Source organism: Caretta caretta, chromosome 2 (genome assembly GCF_965140235.1).
Source record: "Caretta caretta isolate rCarCar2 chromosome 2, rCarCar1.hap1, whole genome shotgun sequence".
Lineage (NCBI taxonomy): Eukaryota > Metazoa > Chordata > Testudines > Cheloniidae > Caretta > Caretta caretta.
In genome coordinates, this window is record NC_134207.1 from 70,353,179 (window position 1) to 70,369,289 (window position 16,111).

The window sequence follows — 16,111 nt, forward strand, 5'->3', positions numbered from 1 at the left end:
GAAGACTCTCACAGATTGGACCTTTAAGTATCAGTTCTATCCTTAATGCTTCTGACTTACCTTATAAGGGGAAAGTGAGAGGAAGGACTGAGTGTTCCCCTGGAAGCTTTAATTTTAAAAAAAAATAAAAACATTGTGGAGTACAGTTTGATAACTGGTGGTGGTCGGTTGTTTTGGAGGTTCAAGCTCAATTTTGCCAACACCTAAATAACCCAGTAAAATGAGCAATCTTCTTCAAGCCTCATTCCTCTGTGCTCTTGTTCTGCTCTGACTGAGAAAGCAGTCCGGTCACGTTTTTAGACTCCCCCCCCCCCCCCCCCCTTATGAAATGGAATTCCAGTAATTTCTGTTGGGGAAATGCCCGTTCCTCATTTAGACCACAGACTCCGGTTAAATTTCTTTAATCTGATTTGTGATCTCTGCATGACAGCACCAGTCTGGTCCCCTTTCAAATCTTGGGACGTTGCGACAGGAAAGAGCTTTGCAGCCCTGGGCTGAAGCTTGATGCTAATGAATCATAGAATATCAGGGTTGGGAGGGACCTCAGGAGGTCATCTAGTCCAACCCCCTGCTCAAAGGCAGGACCAATCCCCAATTTTTGCCCCAGATCTCTAAATGGCCACCTCAAGGATTGAACTCACAACCCTGGGTTTAGCAGGCCAATGCTCAAACCACTGAGCTATCTTCCCCCCCCCCTCCCCCCCACTGGGTTTAACAGGCAATGCTTACAAAATGTCCAGTATACAGAAGGCTAGTAAATCAGAGTAATAGGTGAAATGCTTTTTGGAATTACTTGAGTGAGTTACCTACCCGAGTGTCACAAGGTTCTGACTGTACTTTAGGTGATCTGGTAGGACAGGTTACTATCACTGAAGAAGGAATTTTAATGAGGGAGAGGTATGGTAGGAGTTGACTTCCTGCTTAAAACAAAGCTGTATTACTGTATAAAGCTTCTAAATAATCGCTCTTCAAATTCAGTTAATTCCTAAACAATTTGAATAGCTTATTTACAACTTGGTTAGATTTTGGTTACTAAAGGATTTTAAGGGAAGCAAAGGAAAACTCACAGGTGTTTTAGTTAAAGAAAGACAAAAGTTAGTCGTGGTCAGAAGTGGCTACACGTTGTCATTTTTCAGACAATTCATGTTAGTGAAATAGTTTTGAGTTGAATTTGCATTTTAAAAGAATCGTGCAGTGGTGGAGCAGATAGCCAAGTTATTTCTTTAGAATTCTAATCTTAGCATCATTTAATGTGTGTAAAATGACAGATGAAAGCAAGGACGAGCTGACTTTTTTGAAAGTGAATTAGTGTTTGTGAAAGATGCCAGGCTCACAGTATTGGAAATGGAAGTCGGCTGTCCTCAGGAAAAAAGTATAGCACTGGAAGTGACAGTGCATATTTTTTCATACTGCCCTTTCACTCTGTGCCTTAACTATGTTCTAGAGAGGGACCATCTCTCTCTGCCAATTTCTGTGCCTGTGTTCTGGCAGGATACTCTGTCCATTTAATAAGGCCAAGGTTTAGCACAGGAATCTGTCAGTTGCAGCAGTATTTTTATGATGTAGACTTGTATTTTAAAAAAGAAAAATCAGAGCATTAACTTCCTAAATTACAGCAATTTTCAGATACTAGCTCAAAAAGAACCAGTAAACATGTTCATTTGTTTGCTGGATGCAACAGCGTGTCTTTCCTGTACTTCAAGGCATAATACCATACTTTAACATCTATGAACTATAAGGAGACTACAGACAAACAGTCTGAGAGAGAGAGGAGGTAAGAAAAGAGGCTTGGCAGTTGGTAACCATCAGAGGCAAGAGGTCACAGTTGCATTCTACGTGGCTAGAGATAGATGAGGATAGGCAGGCTGTGGCCACCAGAGAGAAGAGGATCAGGAAGAATTTTGCACTGCTAAAAGTTTCCAATCAATACCAGGTATTTGATGTGGAAACTGTGGAAGATACGTTTCTTAATCCAAAGGAATAGAGAGACGTGTGGGACACACCTGTGGATGTAAGAAAATCCAGCTTGCCGACAAAGAGTTCCCCAATCATCCAAGGAAGACAGATGATCCTTATTAGGGATTCAATATTCAGAAGAGTTGAAAACATTCTGCAAGGGAGAGGTGGACAACAGGATGGTGTGCTCTTTGTCTGGAGCCATGACACAAGAAGTTGCTCTGAAATTGGATAGGCTTCTGAAGTTGATGGACAAGGATCCATTGGCGATGGTTCATATCGACATTAATGACACTGCATCACAGGATATCTCACAGATAATAGATTACTTCAGGGAACGCGGAAGCATGCTGAAGAAGAAGAATGTCCACGTGATTTTCTTGGAGAGCCTTCTTGTCCCATGAGTAAAAGAAGGCAGAAGAATCTGGAAATGTACTGCTGACTAGGTAAGTGGTGTAGGGTGCAGAGTTTTGGTTTTTGTGGAACATTAGTTCACTTTCCCTGGGAGGAGGGAGCTTTACAGTTTGGATGGTCTCTGCCTCAGTAGAAGGGGAACTAATCTGTTTGGGAACAGGCTGGCTAAAGTCAGGAGAGCATTAAACTAATAACAAAAAGGGAAGGGTAAAAAGAGTGAAGATAAGATCACTCATTTAGCACAAGATTTAAATGTTGAGAACAAAATTAGTTGAGGATCCGAAGGACATGAAGAGGAGAAATTCTTTAATTGCCCCTACACCAATGCTGGGAGCCTGGTAACAAACAAGAGGAACTGTAATTGCTCATTTATGAGCAAAAATTAGCTATAGTTGGTATGAAACCATGATTCGCATGACTGGAATGTTAAAATCACTGCTTATAACCTATTTAGGATGGATGGAGTGGGACTGGGACTGGCATTACCTGTTCAAGAGTAATGATAACCCAGAAGAAAATTATCTTGCATGTCCTAACAAATGGAAGAAAAGGGAAGTTGATAGTAATGAATATAGATCAGAAGCTAGGAAATGTAGAAAATTAATGAAGGAAGCAAGGACACAAGGAGAAATATATGGCCATCAGAGTTAAGGACTATAAGTAGGGGTTTTTAAAAAATGTATTAAGGAGAAAAAGAACCTTGACAATGGTATTATCCGTTACTGTATGGAGATGGTAGAATTATTAATAAAGCAGAAAAGGCAGAAATGCCCAATAAATATTTCTCTTCTGTATTTGGTCACGGCATATATGATGACACTTGCTATTCCTCTAGTATCTTGGGAGAGTATTAAACAGCAGGTACTGAAGTGTGACATTTTTAGATCAGCAGGTCCTGATGACTTGCATCCAATAACTTTAAAAGATCAGGCTGAGGAGCTTGCTTGGATGTTAGTGCTGACTTTCAGTATGTCTTGGAACACTGGGAAGTTCCAGAAGACTGGAAGAAAGCTAATGTTCCAATATTTAAGAGGGTAAATGGGATGACCCAGGTAATTATAGGCTTGTCAGTCTGACGTGGATCCTGGCAAGATAATGGAGCAGCTGATGTGGGACTTGATTAAACACCAGAATTTAAGGAGGGTAATATAGTTAATGCTCATCAACATGGGTTTATGGAAAATAGATCCTATCATGCTTTTTGATGAGATTAGAAGTTTGGCTGATAAAGGCAATAGTGTTGACGGTAATATGCTTAGACTTCTCTAAGGTCTTTGAGTTGGTACCCCATGACTTTTTGATTAAATAAAACAAACTAGAATGATATAAAATCGACATGGCACACATTAAATGGACTAAAAACTGGCTAACTAAAAGGTCTCAATGTAATTGTAAGTGGGGAATCATCATCAAGCATTTGTAGTGGGATCCCCCAGGGATGTATTTGGGGTCCTATGGTATTTAATATTTTTATCAATGACCTGAAAGAGAGAATAAAATCATCAGTGTTAAAGTTTTGCAGGTGACCCAGAAATTGTGGGGAGTGGTAAATAGTGAAGAATACAAGTCACTGACTCAGAGCGATCCAGATTGCTTGGTAAACTGAGCACAAGTCAACCATGTGTTTTAATATGGCTAAATGTGAACATCTGGGAACAAAGAATCTAAGCCATACTTATGGGATGGGAGCTCTGACTGTGGAAAAAGAACTGGGGCTTATGGTGGATAATCAGTTGAACATGAGCTCTCAGTGTGATGCTGTGGCTAAAAAGACTAATGCAATCCTTGGATGCATAAAAAGGGAATCTCTCGAGTAGGAATAGAACACTATGTGCTGGAATACTGTATCCAATTCTGGTGTCCACAATTCAAGAAAGATGTTGATAAATTGGAGAGGGTTCAGAGAAGAGCCATGAGAATAATTAAAGGTTTAGAAAACATGCCTTATAGTGATAGACTCAAGGAGCTCAATCTATTTAGCTTAAGAAAGAGATGATTAAGGGGTGACTTGAGTAGTCTATAAAAACAACAAGGAGGCTGGTGGCACTTTAAAGACTAACAGATTTATTTGGGCATTTATTGTTTTTGTGGATCCAGACTAACAAAACTACCCCTCTGATACTTGATTAGTCTATAAGTACCTACATGGGGAACAAATACTTGATTTGGGCTTTTCAATCTGGCAGAGAAAGATACATAACATGATCCAATGGCTGGAAGTTGAAGCTAGACATTTTCAGAGTGGAAATAAGGCGTACATTTTTAACTGTGAGGGTAAGTAACCACTGGAACAATTTACCAAGGTTTGTGATGGATTCTCCATTAATTGCAATTTTTAAATCAAAATTGGGTGTTTTTTCTAAAATGTGCTCTAGGAATTATTTTGGGCCTGTTCTATGGGTCTGTGTCATACAGGAGGTTACCCAGGTCCCTTCTGGTCTTGGAATCTGTGAAAGTAGCTTCACATTAATGAACTTATCAAGCTATTACTGTCATCCTGTTCCTTGAATGGAATGAAGACTCTGTTCTAAATGTTATGCTTGGAATACATGTTCCATATTCCCATCAGTCACCCACAATGAAATGTCTTAGCCACGTTACAACTCAAATGCTTGCCTTCTGCTCAAGTGTGCAGAAGGGATCAAACACACACCCAGATCAGAGACTTCATTGTCACTGTGGAGTTGGCACATTCTCTGCCATAACTCACAGTGGGCAGGCTGATGGCCTAAGCTTCAAAAAAGTAGGAGAGACCAGGGATTCTCTGGAATCACAGCACCCTATCCCGCAAATGTCAGGTTGCTCTGTAAAAGAATTTTCCATCACTTCCCATCTGGGCAGCCAGCATGCAGTGTTCCCATCTGTGCTCTTTGGCTCTGCAGAAAGGAATCACAGAGCACACAACAGCTGGTGTTTCTTGAGGTAGCATTAACTCTCTGAATTTTCCTGGAAGCTAGTCTAGTTCTGAGGGTGGGTGAATTGTGCAAGCTCAGTTAGCCTCCTAGCTCTGCTTACTTTTTTTCTTCATATGCCCCAAAGAGATAAGTGGAGGGTGGAAAACCCCCCTCGCCTCTGTAGAAAGTGGAAATGGCTCCCTTAGTTTTCTTCATGAAGACACTCACCTTCATACTGTCCATAGGGGAAGTAATATGGTCCTACACGCTGTCAGCTGTTTGGCAAATAAGCTGACAATATACGTGTAGATGTCAAACATTCTTGGCTTCTCCTTAGACATACTGATCCATAGTACTGTCGAACCTTTTGGAAATGCATATTTGTTTTGTTCCTTCTGTTAGGTTAAGTCAGTGGCTGAGTTCACAATATCTTTAGGCAGGGCCACCCCTAGACCAAATGGCGTCCTAGTCAAGGAGCATCTTTAGTGGGGTCCCCCCTTCCCCATTTGTTAAACTTTTGAATATCTTATTTTTTATTGCATTTTAGACCATTTCACGACTTCGCACAGTTTGCATGCATGATTGATCTCTGTCATATAATACGATAAATTTGCATGCTAGGATCCATAAATATGTATTTATTCATGCCATACACCTGCAAGGGCATGGCTGACAACATTCTAGGAGGTTCAAGGAATATGTAGTTCTCAGAAAGTCAGGAAGGTGCCACAAGATTCTACAAAGGTCCAGAACATTCTAGAAGGTTAGTGAAAAATGAATCTACATCCGGAATACCTGAAACATTTTACTTCAAACATTTTCCCTTTTGTTGCTATCTACAAAAAGAGCACGCTGAGCTTGGCACCCCCCAATCCCAGCACCCCAGGTGGTCACCTGGGTCGCCTGCCCCTAAATCTGGTCCTGTCTTTAGGTAACTATACTAGTTTACCAAGCTAACGGCCACCAACCTGCTCTGTACCTGCTCTGTTTACCTTTCAGCAATGACCTCCTCCCTGCCTTAATGCTGAACTGCATCAGTGACCTCTGGGCAGTCCATGATGTTCCCAGGACCCCACTCACTTGTGGGCTCCAACCCCCCAAAGCAGCTTGAGGCAGACTGAGATTTAAAGCACACAACTCAGGCTGTGTTTACACTATGAACTAGGTGTGTGATTTCCCCTGCTGGCGTACACATACTCATGCTAGCCCTCATCAAGCTAGCAGGAGTATAAACAGCAGTGTAGCTGCGGTAGTGGAAGCATGGCTGAGTCACACAGAATACATACCCTCCAGAAACAGGTGGGTATGTACTCTGCACACCTCTGCCGAGTCTCCGCTTGCCACTACCTGTGCTGCTGTGGCTACACTGCTGTTTATCCTTAGGCGCTAGCATGAAGGAGTGTACACGAGCAAGGGAATCCCACCCCAGCTCGTGGTGGTGCTGTGCTTCCAGTTCACTGAAGGTACATCAGCAGCAATGCTGCAGGATCAGTGGGGAATAAATGAATATGGTGAAGGGGGACTTATGGGGGACTGTTAAGTGATGGGAGTCAGTCAAGTACCAGTGACAAACTGGAAGTACAGTATCAGTATTGTTACATGTATCGGAGGTTTGGCTCCATTAATTTTCTTAGAAATTATTCATAGAAATATGGATAGACCTGAAACTCCATTCCTAGAATTTACAATATGCTACATTATAAACTGCTGTTTTGTAGAGTTAATGGCATTATACTGTATTTTAGTCACTACTCTTACAGACCCCATTATGAACTTTGTCCTTCAAATCCCACCCACCAAAGATATTTCTCTATCTTGCTTGCTCTTTGTAATATGAACTGCAGGATCTTATGTTGTTAGCCAGCCATCTAGAAATTATCCCACATGCTGGCTTGCATCTGTTTGTGATAGTGAACAGCTTAATCATGTAAAGCTGCCAGAAACTATAGGCTTAATTCTAGTAAATGGTGCTTCAATGAAGAATAATGCAACCTACATATTAAGAAAAATTTAACTATATTGATTTAGCCAGCTTCACACAATTTTCATCTTGAACGCTGTCATATTTCTCAGTATTAAAAAACATAAAATGTGTAGTTAACAGTGTTTTTCTAATTGAAAAATTCAAAATGATCAATAGCTATCTTTGATAAAATTAATAAAATTTGTTTAAAAAGCATACATCTAAATAGAAGGTGACAAATTAAGCAAAGAAATAATTGATTACAAGGACACTTGCTCCCCACTAACTAATGCTTAAGGTCTCCATTTTCTTGTTTGGACATAAATGTGTATTTTACACAGCTGCATTCCATTTATTTGGGTAGCTGGAATTTGTATTCTGCATGTGTTCCCCTGGATTTCATGGTGCATGATCATATTTTCTTTCTTGAAACCTAAACCTCTTGTACAACACATTTTTCATGTTTTTGGAGGTCTAATTTGCATTCCTCATTTGCAGTGTGTGTTCCATATCATGTTGAGTGTTACATTTTTACTTTTCAAATTAATGTCTCATTTTAGAGCTCCACGCACAGTAATTGAAAAAAGTCATTTGCTGGCTGACAGCAAAGTAGCGTTTTTCTGATGAAATTTCACTTCTGATAAGTGGCACTTTAAATTAAAGCTTTCCTTGATGTTAAGAGGTCTGATTAAAATTGTCAGTCAGACCTAATTTATTTCAACCTTCGTGAATTATTCTGCCATCTGTATAAACTTTAAAGCTTTTAAATGTTGAAAGTATTTTCCGTTCTATTCAACATGATAAATAAAGGCTTCTTGATCTGTAAAGCACAAATGTAAACTAAGTTGCCTGATTTAAATGAAGTTTAAAGTTGAATTTTTAAATTACTGGAACACATGAATCAGTTTAGATGAATACTGGCTGAGACTTTATCCTTAAAGTATTTATAAACTTTAGCAGTCACAATACATTATAGAAACAAGTGAAAAATGACTTGTGCTGATATTGCTGTGTTCTTACTAAACAGGTATGTGGTTAGATCAAAACCTAATTTGTGGAGCTTTTTGTTGAAAATCTAATTTTAAAAGTGTCATAAAACATATCTATAGAAGAAAAGACTACCTTAGACAATGTGTCCTTGAAGGAAAATTATTAATAAAAAGTGAGGTTTCCCACTATGTAGTTAATAGCTTGTATTATAGTGTTATAAAAAGCAAGCTGCATGCTGAACCCAATAATTTGCATGTTACAAAGTGATAAAGAACACAATCTATACCACCAATGATTTTTTTAAATCACTCATTATTAATCTGTAGATTGTCTGCTTAATGATATTGGGTTCAGCCAAAGACAAATGTTAATTTAATACTTAAAGTGCATAGGAACAAGTAACTTTTGACCTAGAGTTTTGTCCTCTTTGCTCTGGCATGCATCCCATTTAATCAACCATCCACCACTATGTTTCTTCTTGTGTACATAAAATATGGTGATATACATCCTGTTTCTTGGTAGTCACTTACTTCAAAGGTGCAAAATGGTATAAGTAGTGTTACAATTAACAATTCAGTCTTGTTTGGTGTGTGTTTGGTTTTTTAATAACTCAGTCCAGGCTCATCTGTATCTTTGTATCTTTTAGGATACATCATGTAATTGTAAGTGCATTCTTGTTTTGTTTCTGTTGCAAAGATTCACTGCCACTTTTGTTTGTCAGTCGTATTTATCTTAGGTACTCAAATGCCTTAGTGTATTTTTCCTTGCAAATAACTCTGAGGTGTCATGGGGAATTGAGGCACAGACTAATAAGGATAAGTCTACGCTGCAGTCAGGAGGTGTGATTGCAGATACTAGCTTGAGTAACAGTATCAGTGATGCTGTGGCAACGCAGGTCTTGGGTGGGCAGGACTAGCCCATGCAGCCTCCTGTGTTGCTGCAACTTCATTGCTATTGGATCGAAGCTAGCTTGAGTATGTCTACTCATGCTGCAATCACACCTCCCGATTACAGTGTGGATATACTCAGTGTAGACATATCCTGAGTGACTTGCCCAGGGTCATACAGGAGGCCTGTGGCAGAGCATGGCATGGAACCTGGCTCTTTCAACTGGCAGACTTGTGTCCTAACTGCTGGTCCATTCTTCCTTTCAGTCTTGGGGCTCAAGCAAAGATATCTCTTCCTTTTTCTGATATCCCCATTTAATAACAGTGGTGTTATATTATATTGCCTGACTTTGTAAATTGCAATGTGTGCAATAAGGTGTTTATTCAATGGGATAGTGTCTAAGCACATATTGTTGCATAAACATTATGTTCCCATGGCCAAGAAAAGTGTCTGAGACATCTAGAGTAGCTGTAATTGATCTGAGCTTGTTTTTTCTTTCCTACTTTAATGAACTCTGTTTTTCTAACTTTACTTTGCTGCAGCTGATGACTGTTATTCAGAACATTCTGGAGATTCATTTATGACCACGGAATTGTCCTTTGGCAATGCAACCCTTATCGGCTTTCTAGAGATTGTTTGATGTAGTTAAACTGGTGACATAACCACTGCTATATATATGTTATATTTTTGAGTACATTTAATAAAATTAGTCTCGCATTGTAACTAGCTACAAGTTTTTAGATTAGTAGGATGAGTCAAATGAACTGACATATATCCAGTAATAACCTTCAAAATGTTCTTCCTGTTAATCTTTTCTGATTTCTTACCTTTTTAAAGGTCACCTAGTGGTTACTTATCTTTTGTAGTTAGTTGTGTTGTGTATTCCTGGGATCAGACTTTATTTGTTCAGAACGTGAAGAGTTGCGTTTGAACCAACTTTTCAAATTCATACTCTTACTTCTCTAGAAAGATCAAACTTTGGATTGGATTTACTCGGTAGACACACAATCAAGTACAAAAACATCAAAATATCTTAGTGCTTTCTGTCAAAAGAAACCACTGTGCCTTTTACTCTAACAAAGACTCCAGTCTACTAAAATGAATTACCCATTACGTCTGTGTCAAAAATCTTCATACTTGAGTGTCTTTTGGATACTATTTGAAAAAGCTCTACACTGATAATCTTTAAAGTCAACACATTGACATTTAGACACAAAGTATATGCGGGGGAAAAAAGCCCGACCAACCAAAAGCTTACACAGCATCAGGACTGAAATTATCTTTCTGATTCCTTATGGAGAGACAAAACTGACTGAAGTGGGCATGAGAATATAAGGGTTTGGTGTTTTTAGGTTTAAAAACCTAAGCCTACCCTATTAAACTCACTACCATCTTTTCCCCTCAGCCTCTGGAATCCAACTCCTGATTCAGAGTTAAACACAATGAAGTTGGGATTCAGTTGTTTGTTTTAAAGTTACAAGGCTGTTGTCTGTCTTGGGTTATTTGCTGCCGACACTGTGCAACTTCACAAGCAAAAGGCCAGTAGCTCAAATTTTCACATAAATAGTTCCTGATACAGCACCCAAGAAATTCAGTGGAAATACTCCCATTGAATTAAGTGAGCACTGGATCAGGACCATGACTTCTTCATCAAATCGCCATAAAACATTTACTGCCATTACCGCAACAAAGAATCTACCTAAACTCTAGATTCAGCTTGATACCCCCACAACCCCCGAAGTGAAAACATTAAATGAAAATGACAGTACCAAAAGGAGGAACATATTAGAACATACAGAAGATGCGACAGAAATGTATATTTAATTTTCTGAACTCCTTGGAGAAAGTATCAGCTTTTGGATATCTCCCAGAAACCTATCCATTTTTATTCTAGAAATAAGGCTTAGCCTGAAAGAGAAAAAAAATTGCTAGTGCATAATTCTCTAATTACTTTTAGCTGAATTAAAATCAGATGTCCGAATCAGGAGACAGACAAGGTGGATGAGGTAATATCTTTTACTGGACCAACTTCTGTTGGTGAGACACACAAGTGTCGAGCTTACACACAACTTTTCTTCAGGTCTGCTCGAACACATCTGTTAAAGTATTTAATGTGAGGACTGGTGGTTACACTATACTCAAAGGTAGATGGATTTTGCCTCAGTTAATCAGTCTCCCAATCTCAAATTGCAACACTTGGACCCTAGCTGGGCCGTTGTATTGTAAATCTAATGTCAACTTCTAGGGTTATCACCAGTGCTGTTATAGAGCTAGTTAGACTACTAACCATATAAAGTGCTTGGCTTTACAAGTCCATTGTGGGCTAGGCACTGAAATTGCAACATTGTAAGAAAACTCTATTAAAGCAGCTATTTGGAAGGTTGTAGGCCTCTCAGGAGTTCAACCTACCATGAGTGCTCGCTAGCACACCTTGCTGCCTTACATTTTCTGCTAGTCGGTGAAGCACTTCATGCAGATGCATTCCATGATATCAGAGCGCTGGCTTGCAGGAATTCATCCTCCCCACCCACCCTTTAAATAGTGAAAGGAAACATTGCAGGATCCTTTTTGTAGGTGATATCACTAAACATTTTGGCTTGCCACCTATTTGTATTTTCCCTGTGTGAGAAAATATTTCCATCACTATAGTCCTGTGACATGATTTACTTGGTGGTATTGTATATGGTCATACATAGTATGACAGATATTGTAATCCCATGCAGTATCTTTGGAGATCGTTGTATCAAATTTATGAATGGTTTATGTATGATTGTGTTTTCCATGGTGGAGGGTTACCACAGCACCTCCAGGAACTAAAAAGTGTGAAGTGTGTGGAGTGATTACCTTGGGGACTGTAAACAACTCCAGAGATGCATCACCCCCTAGGATGTTTGTATATACTGGGCCCAAACTGGGTTTTCCAGAGACTTCAACAGAGAAATGGCTTTTGGTTTAAGAACCTGAGCTTGAACTGATACAGGCCTTCATTTTGATTCAGCAAATGAACGGTAACTGCTAAGGGGTGTCCCAACCCTTGAGGAAGGGTTAGAAAGATTTTGGCTTACTAGGGCCCCATAATACTGTTAGGTGACCTCCTCTGGCAAGGCTCTAGCATGCTGATAGGAACTTTTATTGGTTTTCACATGTTTTCTCTCTGCTTTTTTTTGTCCTTAAAATAAGTGTACTTTGCTGAGAGAGCTGTGTGGTCCCTGTAAAAACATTCATTGTCCTCTGAGCGAAAGCACAGCTCAGGTGCTGGCCTGTAGGCAGACTGACTTGCCAGGGAGATCATAGTGTAAGGCCAGGGACTGTGCTTCCTTAAAACTCCCCAGTCAGAAGGGAGTGGGACAGTGGTCCTTGCCCAGAGACAGGTGATGTCTGGAGATCTGACACCTGACTGGGCACTCCTGGAGTGGACCATACAGGGATTTTACAGGTGCTGTTACCCTGAACCTGTGACAGATCGCCCTAGTCCATAGGGAAGGCAGTTCTCCTCACCAGAAATCTATTGACTGAGACTGTATTTTGCCAGCGGAGCAGGTATTTTGTTCATAGCTCTCTACATAGGCTGTGTAAGTGGGTCCCCCCCCGTCCCCCCCCCTCCCTGGAAAAGGCTTGGTGATTCTCCATTTTACTAGCCTTTTTCCCTGCCCCCTCCCCTCATCCAGAACTCCAGCAATACTGTGTATTGAGTGCTTGCTTGCTTGCTTCAACACAGCATTAATTACGTAGGGCAGGCAGCATGTCTAAAATGTTGATTTGAAAGAGTCACACTAAACTATCTGAAACAGTTTGCTGCCTAACTCGAGCCTCTAATTTGCAGAAGTTAGTAAAGCATAGCAATAATCTCTTCCTGTGCTTGTGAAGACAGTCATAACTATTCACGGTTGCTATTTATCTCCGAACATGCTTAAGTGCCATCACATAAAACCTATTCATTGCATTGTCCTTTAACGTGTACATTAAAAATTAGTACCTGACTATACTCTCTATTAAAAGTGCTGCTTTAATAATCCTGTGGGGAGGGGGTGAGGAGAAGAACTGATTAAATGTATAAGGCCTCTCAGAATAACCCGATAATCCCATCTCTCCTCTTAGCAGCAGTGAACAGTTATCACATGAAACTTGCATATTGAGAGAAAGTTTGTTTAACCAATAAACTTCTATGCAGTTTAACCTACCAGCATCATTAGCCCACTGTCCTGTAGCCTGGTGCAGCTCCTTCCAGAGCCTGTAAATGCCATTCCAACCAGACCTAAGGAGTAGGTCAGAGGAGAATCAATACTCCTGCACTCCAGGGACAACGCGAGTTGCTTGTCTTATTCCAAGTCTCTGCAGAAGAAAGGATTTCTTCTTGTTCAACAGCATGGCAATGTAGAGCCATGTGGCGCACACCCCTATACCACCAGAGGCTCTGGTTAATTTCATTCCCAGGACCAGCGCGGTTAGTATCTTGAGGAGGGGAGTTACGTATCATTAGCAGGTCTTAGGGCTGGTATCTGTCTATAGTACTATGATTCCATGGCAACACTTGACAATTGTTTCCTCAGGTTCTAAGTGCTTTTTTTTAATACATACTTGTAACCATTTGACTACGTCGGAAAGTTAATATGCAGGAACATAGGGTGCTACATTTTAAAGCATTCAAGTTATATTAAAGATTAAGTTTTTACTGCTAGCGGAGTGCAACACTTAAAATTACATTTTTGTGGACACTTTGGATATGGGAAAGTACTCTGTTATGACTGGAATGCAGCGTTGGTGCTGAGGTTTATCTGTGCTATAGAAAATGAAGGCATGTGAAGCTGAATATCCTTCTCTCTAATAAGATGCTAGAATTAAACTGAATTTTATTCATAACATGGGGTGTAGGAGATTGGTCACTGTTCTTCCTTTTGGAGATTTTGTGGCACTTAAACAGAAGAACCATACTATAAGACAGTTACGTAAGGTTTTCATGCTCACATTTAACAGGATGTCTTGTAATATTGAAAAATGCAAGTTTCTGACTTGTTCCCTTTTGAACTTCATTTTTGAAGATTTTGAAAACCATTTTTCTTCAGCACTTGTGAAGTTAGGCCAGAGAGGTAGGTAATAAAATGGGCTGTCAATGGGGATCTGAAATACTGCAGGTAAACTTGCAATCTGAAACGAGTCAGATGAACTTGGTTTAGTGTCTTTTCCCAAGGTGGCTTGCTGTGGCTAGGTGCCTTTGTCTAACTAATGTAGACTATTGTGCTCCTGTAGCCAAAATTCAAATGCAAAAATGACAGTGTCATAGTAACTGTGCCATAAATGGGGGAAATGATACTCCTCTACTTTCTTCCCACACTCTTTCTGAGGACCAGATCCTGTGAGGTACGGAGCTCCCTCAATTTCCCATGAAGACCAATGGGACATGAGAGCGCTCAGCAGCCGCCTTGAAGGATTAGGCCGTTGGTGTCATTTTTATGCAATTTACACTCATCTTTTTTGTGTCGTTTATTGGCATTGCATTGCAGTGATGACCTGAAAACTACTTTGAAAATTGATTAATTTGATAGAGGAATTTCATAACAGATTTGTGTGAAAGATGGAATCTACCAAAGATTCAAAAAATCTTCGGAACGCTTAAGATTCTGGGTGTTAATTTAGTTCCATGATTAGATCGGACTGGTGTGTTTGTTTAAAAAGAAAAAAAATTGAATACATTTTTACGCTGGCCTGGAGAAAGCACTCTTAATACAGGAGAGGTAGGGAATGAACCTGATTGGATCTTATAAATCTTTTCCATCTGTAATTTGTATGAGGTTTTGCTAACTGAGAAGTCTGTACTGTCTGTGTGCATACTAACATTATCAGGAGTTATACATGTACACTATAGGATGAATAATCCTTTAAATATTTTACCAGCAGCACGTGTGACTGTTATCACTCAACAAAGTTACAGTAGTTATGGATGAGCTAGAACACTGGTCAAGATTTTCAAAAGTGACTAGTGACTTTGGATTACTTTTTCGGGGTGTGGTGGGGGGAGATGCTCAAATTGAAACCTCTCACCTGAACTTCAAGAGTTGCAGAGCAACCGCCCTCTGAAAATGAAGCTCTGGCCATTTAAGATGCTCTCAAGTTGAGCATCCAACATAGCTAGTCACTGTTCTTCTATGAAAAGGTTTAAATATAAGAGCATTGTTTCCCTCTCTTCACTCTGCTTGAGACATTCTTCAGGAGAATCTTTCACAACCTTTCTTATGTTGTGTCTTTCAGGGAGTATCTTGGGAAGCAGTTACAGTCAGAACAACCTCCAACAGTCACGGCACGAAGTTAAACATTTCAAACTGTGTGTTGCAACTCTTCCTTCCTGGGTACAGCTGGAGTATATATATCTTAAATTGATAATAAGCATACATTCTTGGTTGGAATATTTGTCTCCTGCTAATGTGTTGATTTCTTTCCTGTTTTCCTCTGTTGCTGTCACCTAGTAAAAGTTAGCGTTTGTTCAACTACTTCTGACTAATCTGCCAGTTGACATCCTGCTATATTATGAACGCTTCTGAAGAAACGTGGCTGATATATACTGCCTTTGTTTTATGTATTTATTGTTGTCTCATAACAAGAACCTTATTAAAGGATATTCATTCCAGGACACTATCTTGACTCCCTTGATATTTTCTTTCAGTGTTATTGTCCATTTCTGAAAACAAGAATAAATTCCTGTTTCTATGTACAGAGTAATTAATAAAATTGTCTTCTAAGGCATTGTGCTGTTTGAAATTCAGTAATCTGGAAAACATTGCTGATCAGTTTCAATAAAGTCTTATTTAAAACAATATTACCATTTTTGTAAATAAAAAGTAAACATGATTTTGTTTTTTCAGTAAAGGGCTTTGCTTTCCGAAGATGAAACATTCAGAAACTAGTCTTAAAAAAAAAAAAAAAAAAAAAAAAAAAGGGAGAGGGGAGCGGCGCTGATCTGGCAAGACATAAAGCAGGAAGTGCCTCCTGTCACTGCAGTACTGATTATAGC

General features: G+C 39.6%; 1 protein-coding gene across 2 annotated transcripts in view; it reads left to right on the forward strand.

Moving 5' to 3' along the window:
• The window catches only part of ATP6V1H (ATPase H+ transporting V1 subunit H), an 89,265-nt gene extending 73,530 nt beyond the window's left edge, over window positions 1-15,735 (forward strand). For both annotated transcript variants that reach the window (XM_048840665.2, XM_048840666.2), the window contains one exon: window positions 15,352-15,735. In XM_048840665.2, the coding sequence (XP_048696622.1) occupies window positions 15,352-15,412 (61 nt within the window). In that variant the 3' untranslated portion in view covers window positions 15,413-15,735. The remainder of the gene's footprint in view (window positions 1-15,351) is intronic.
• Window positions 15,736-16,111: the final 376 nt, after the last annotated feature.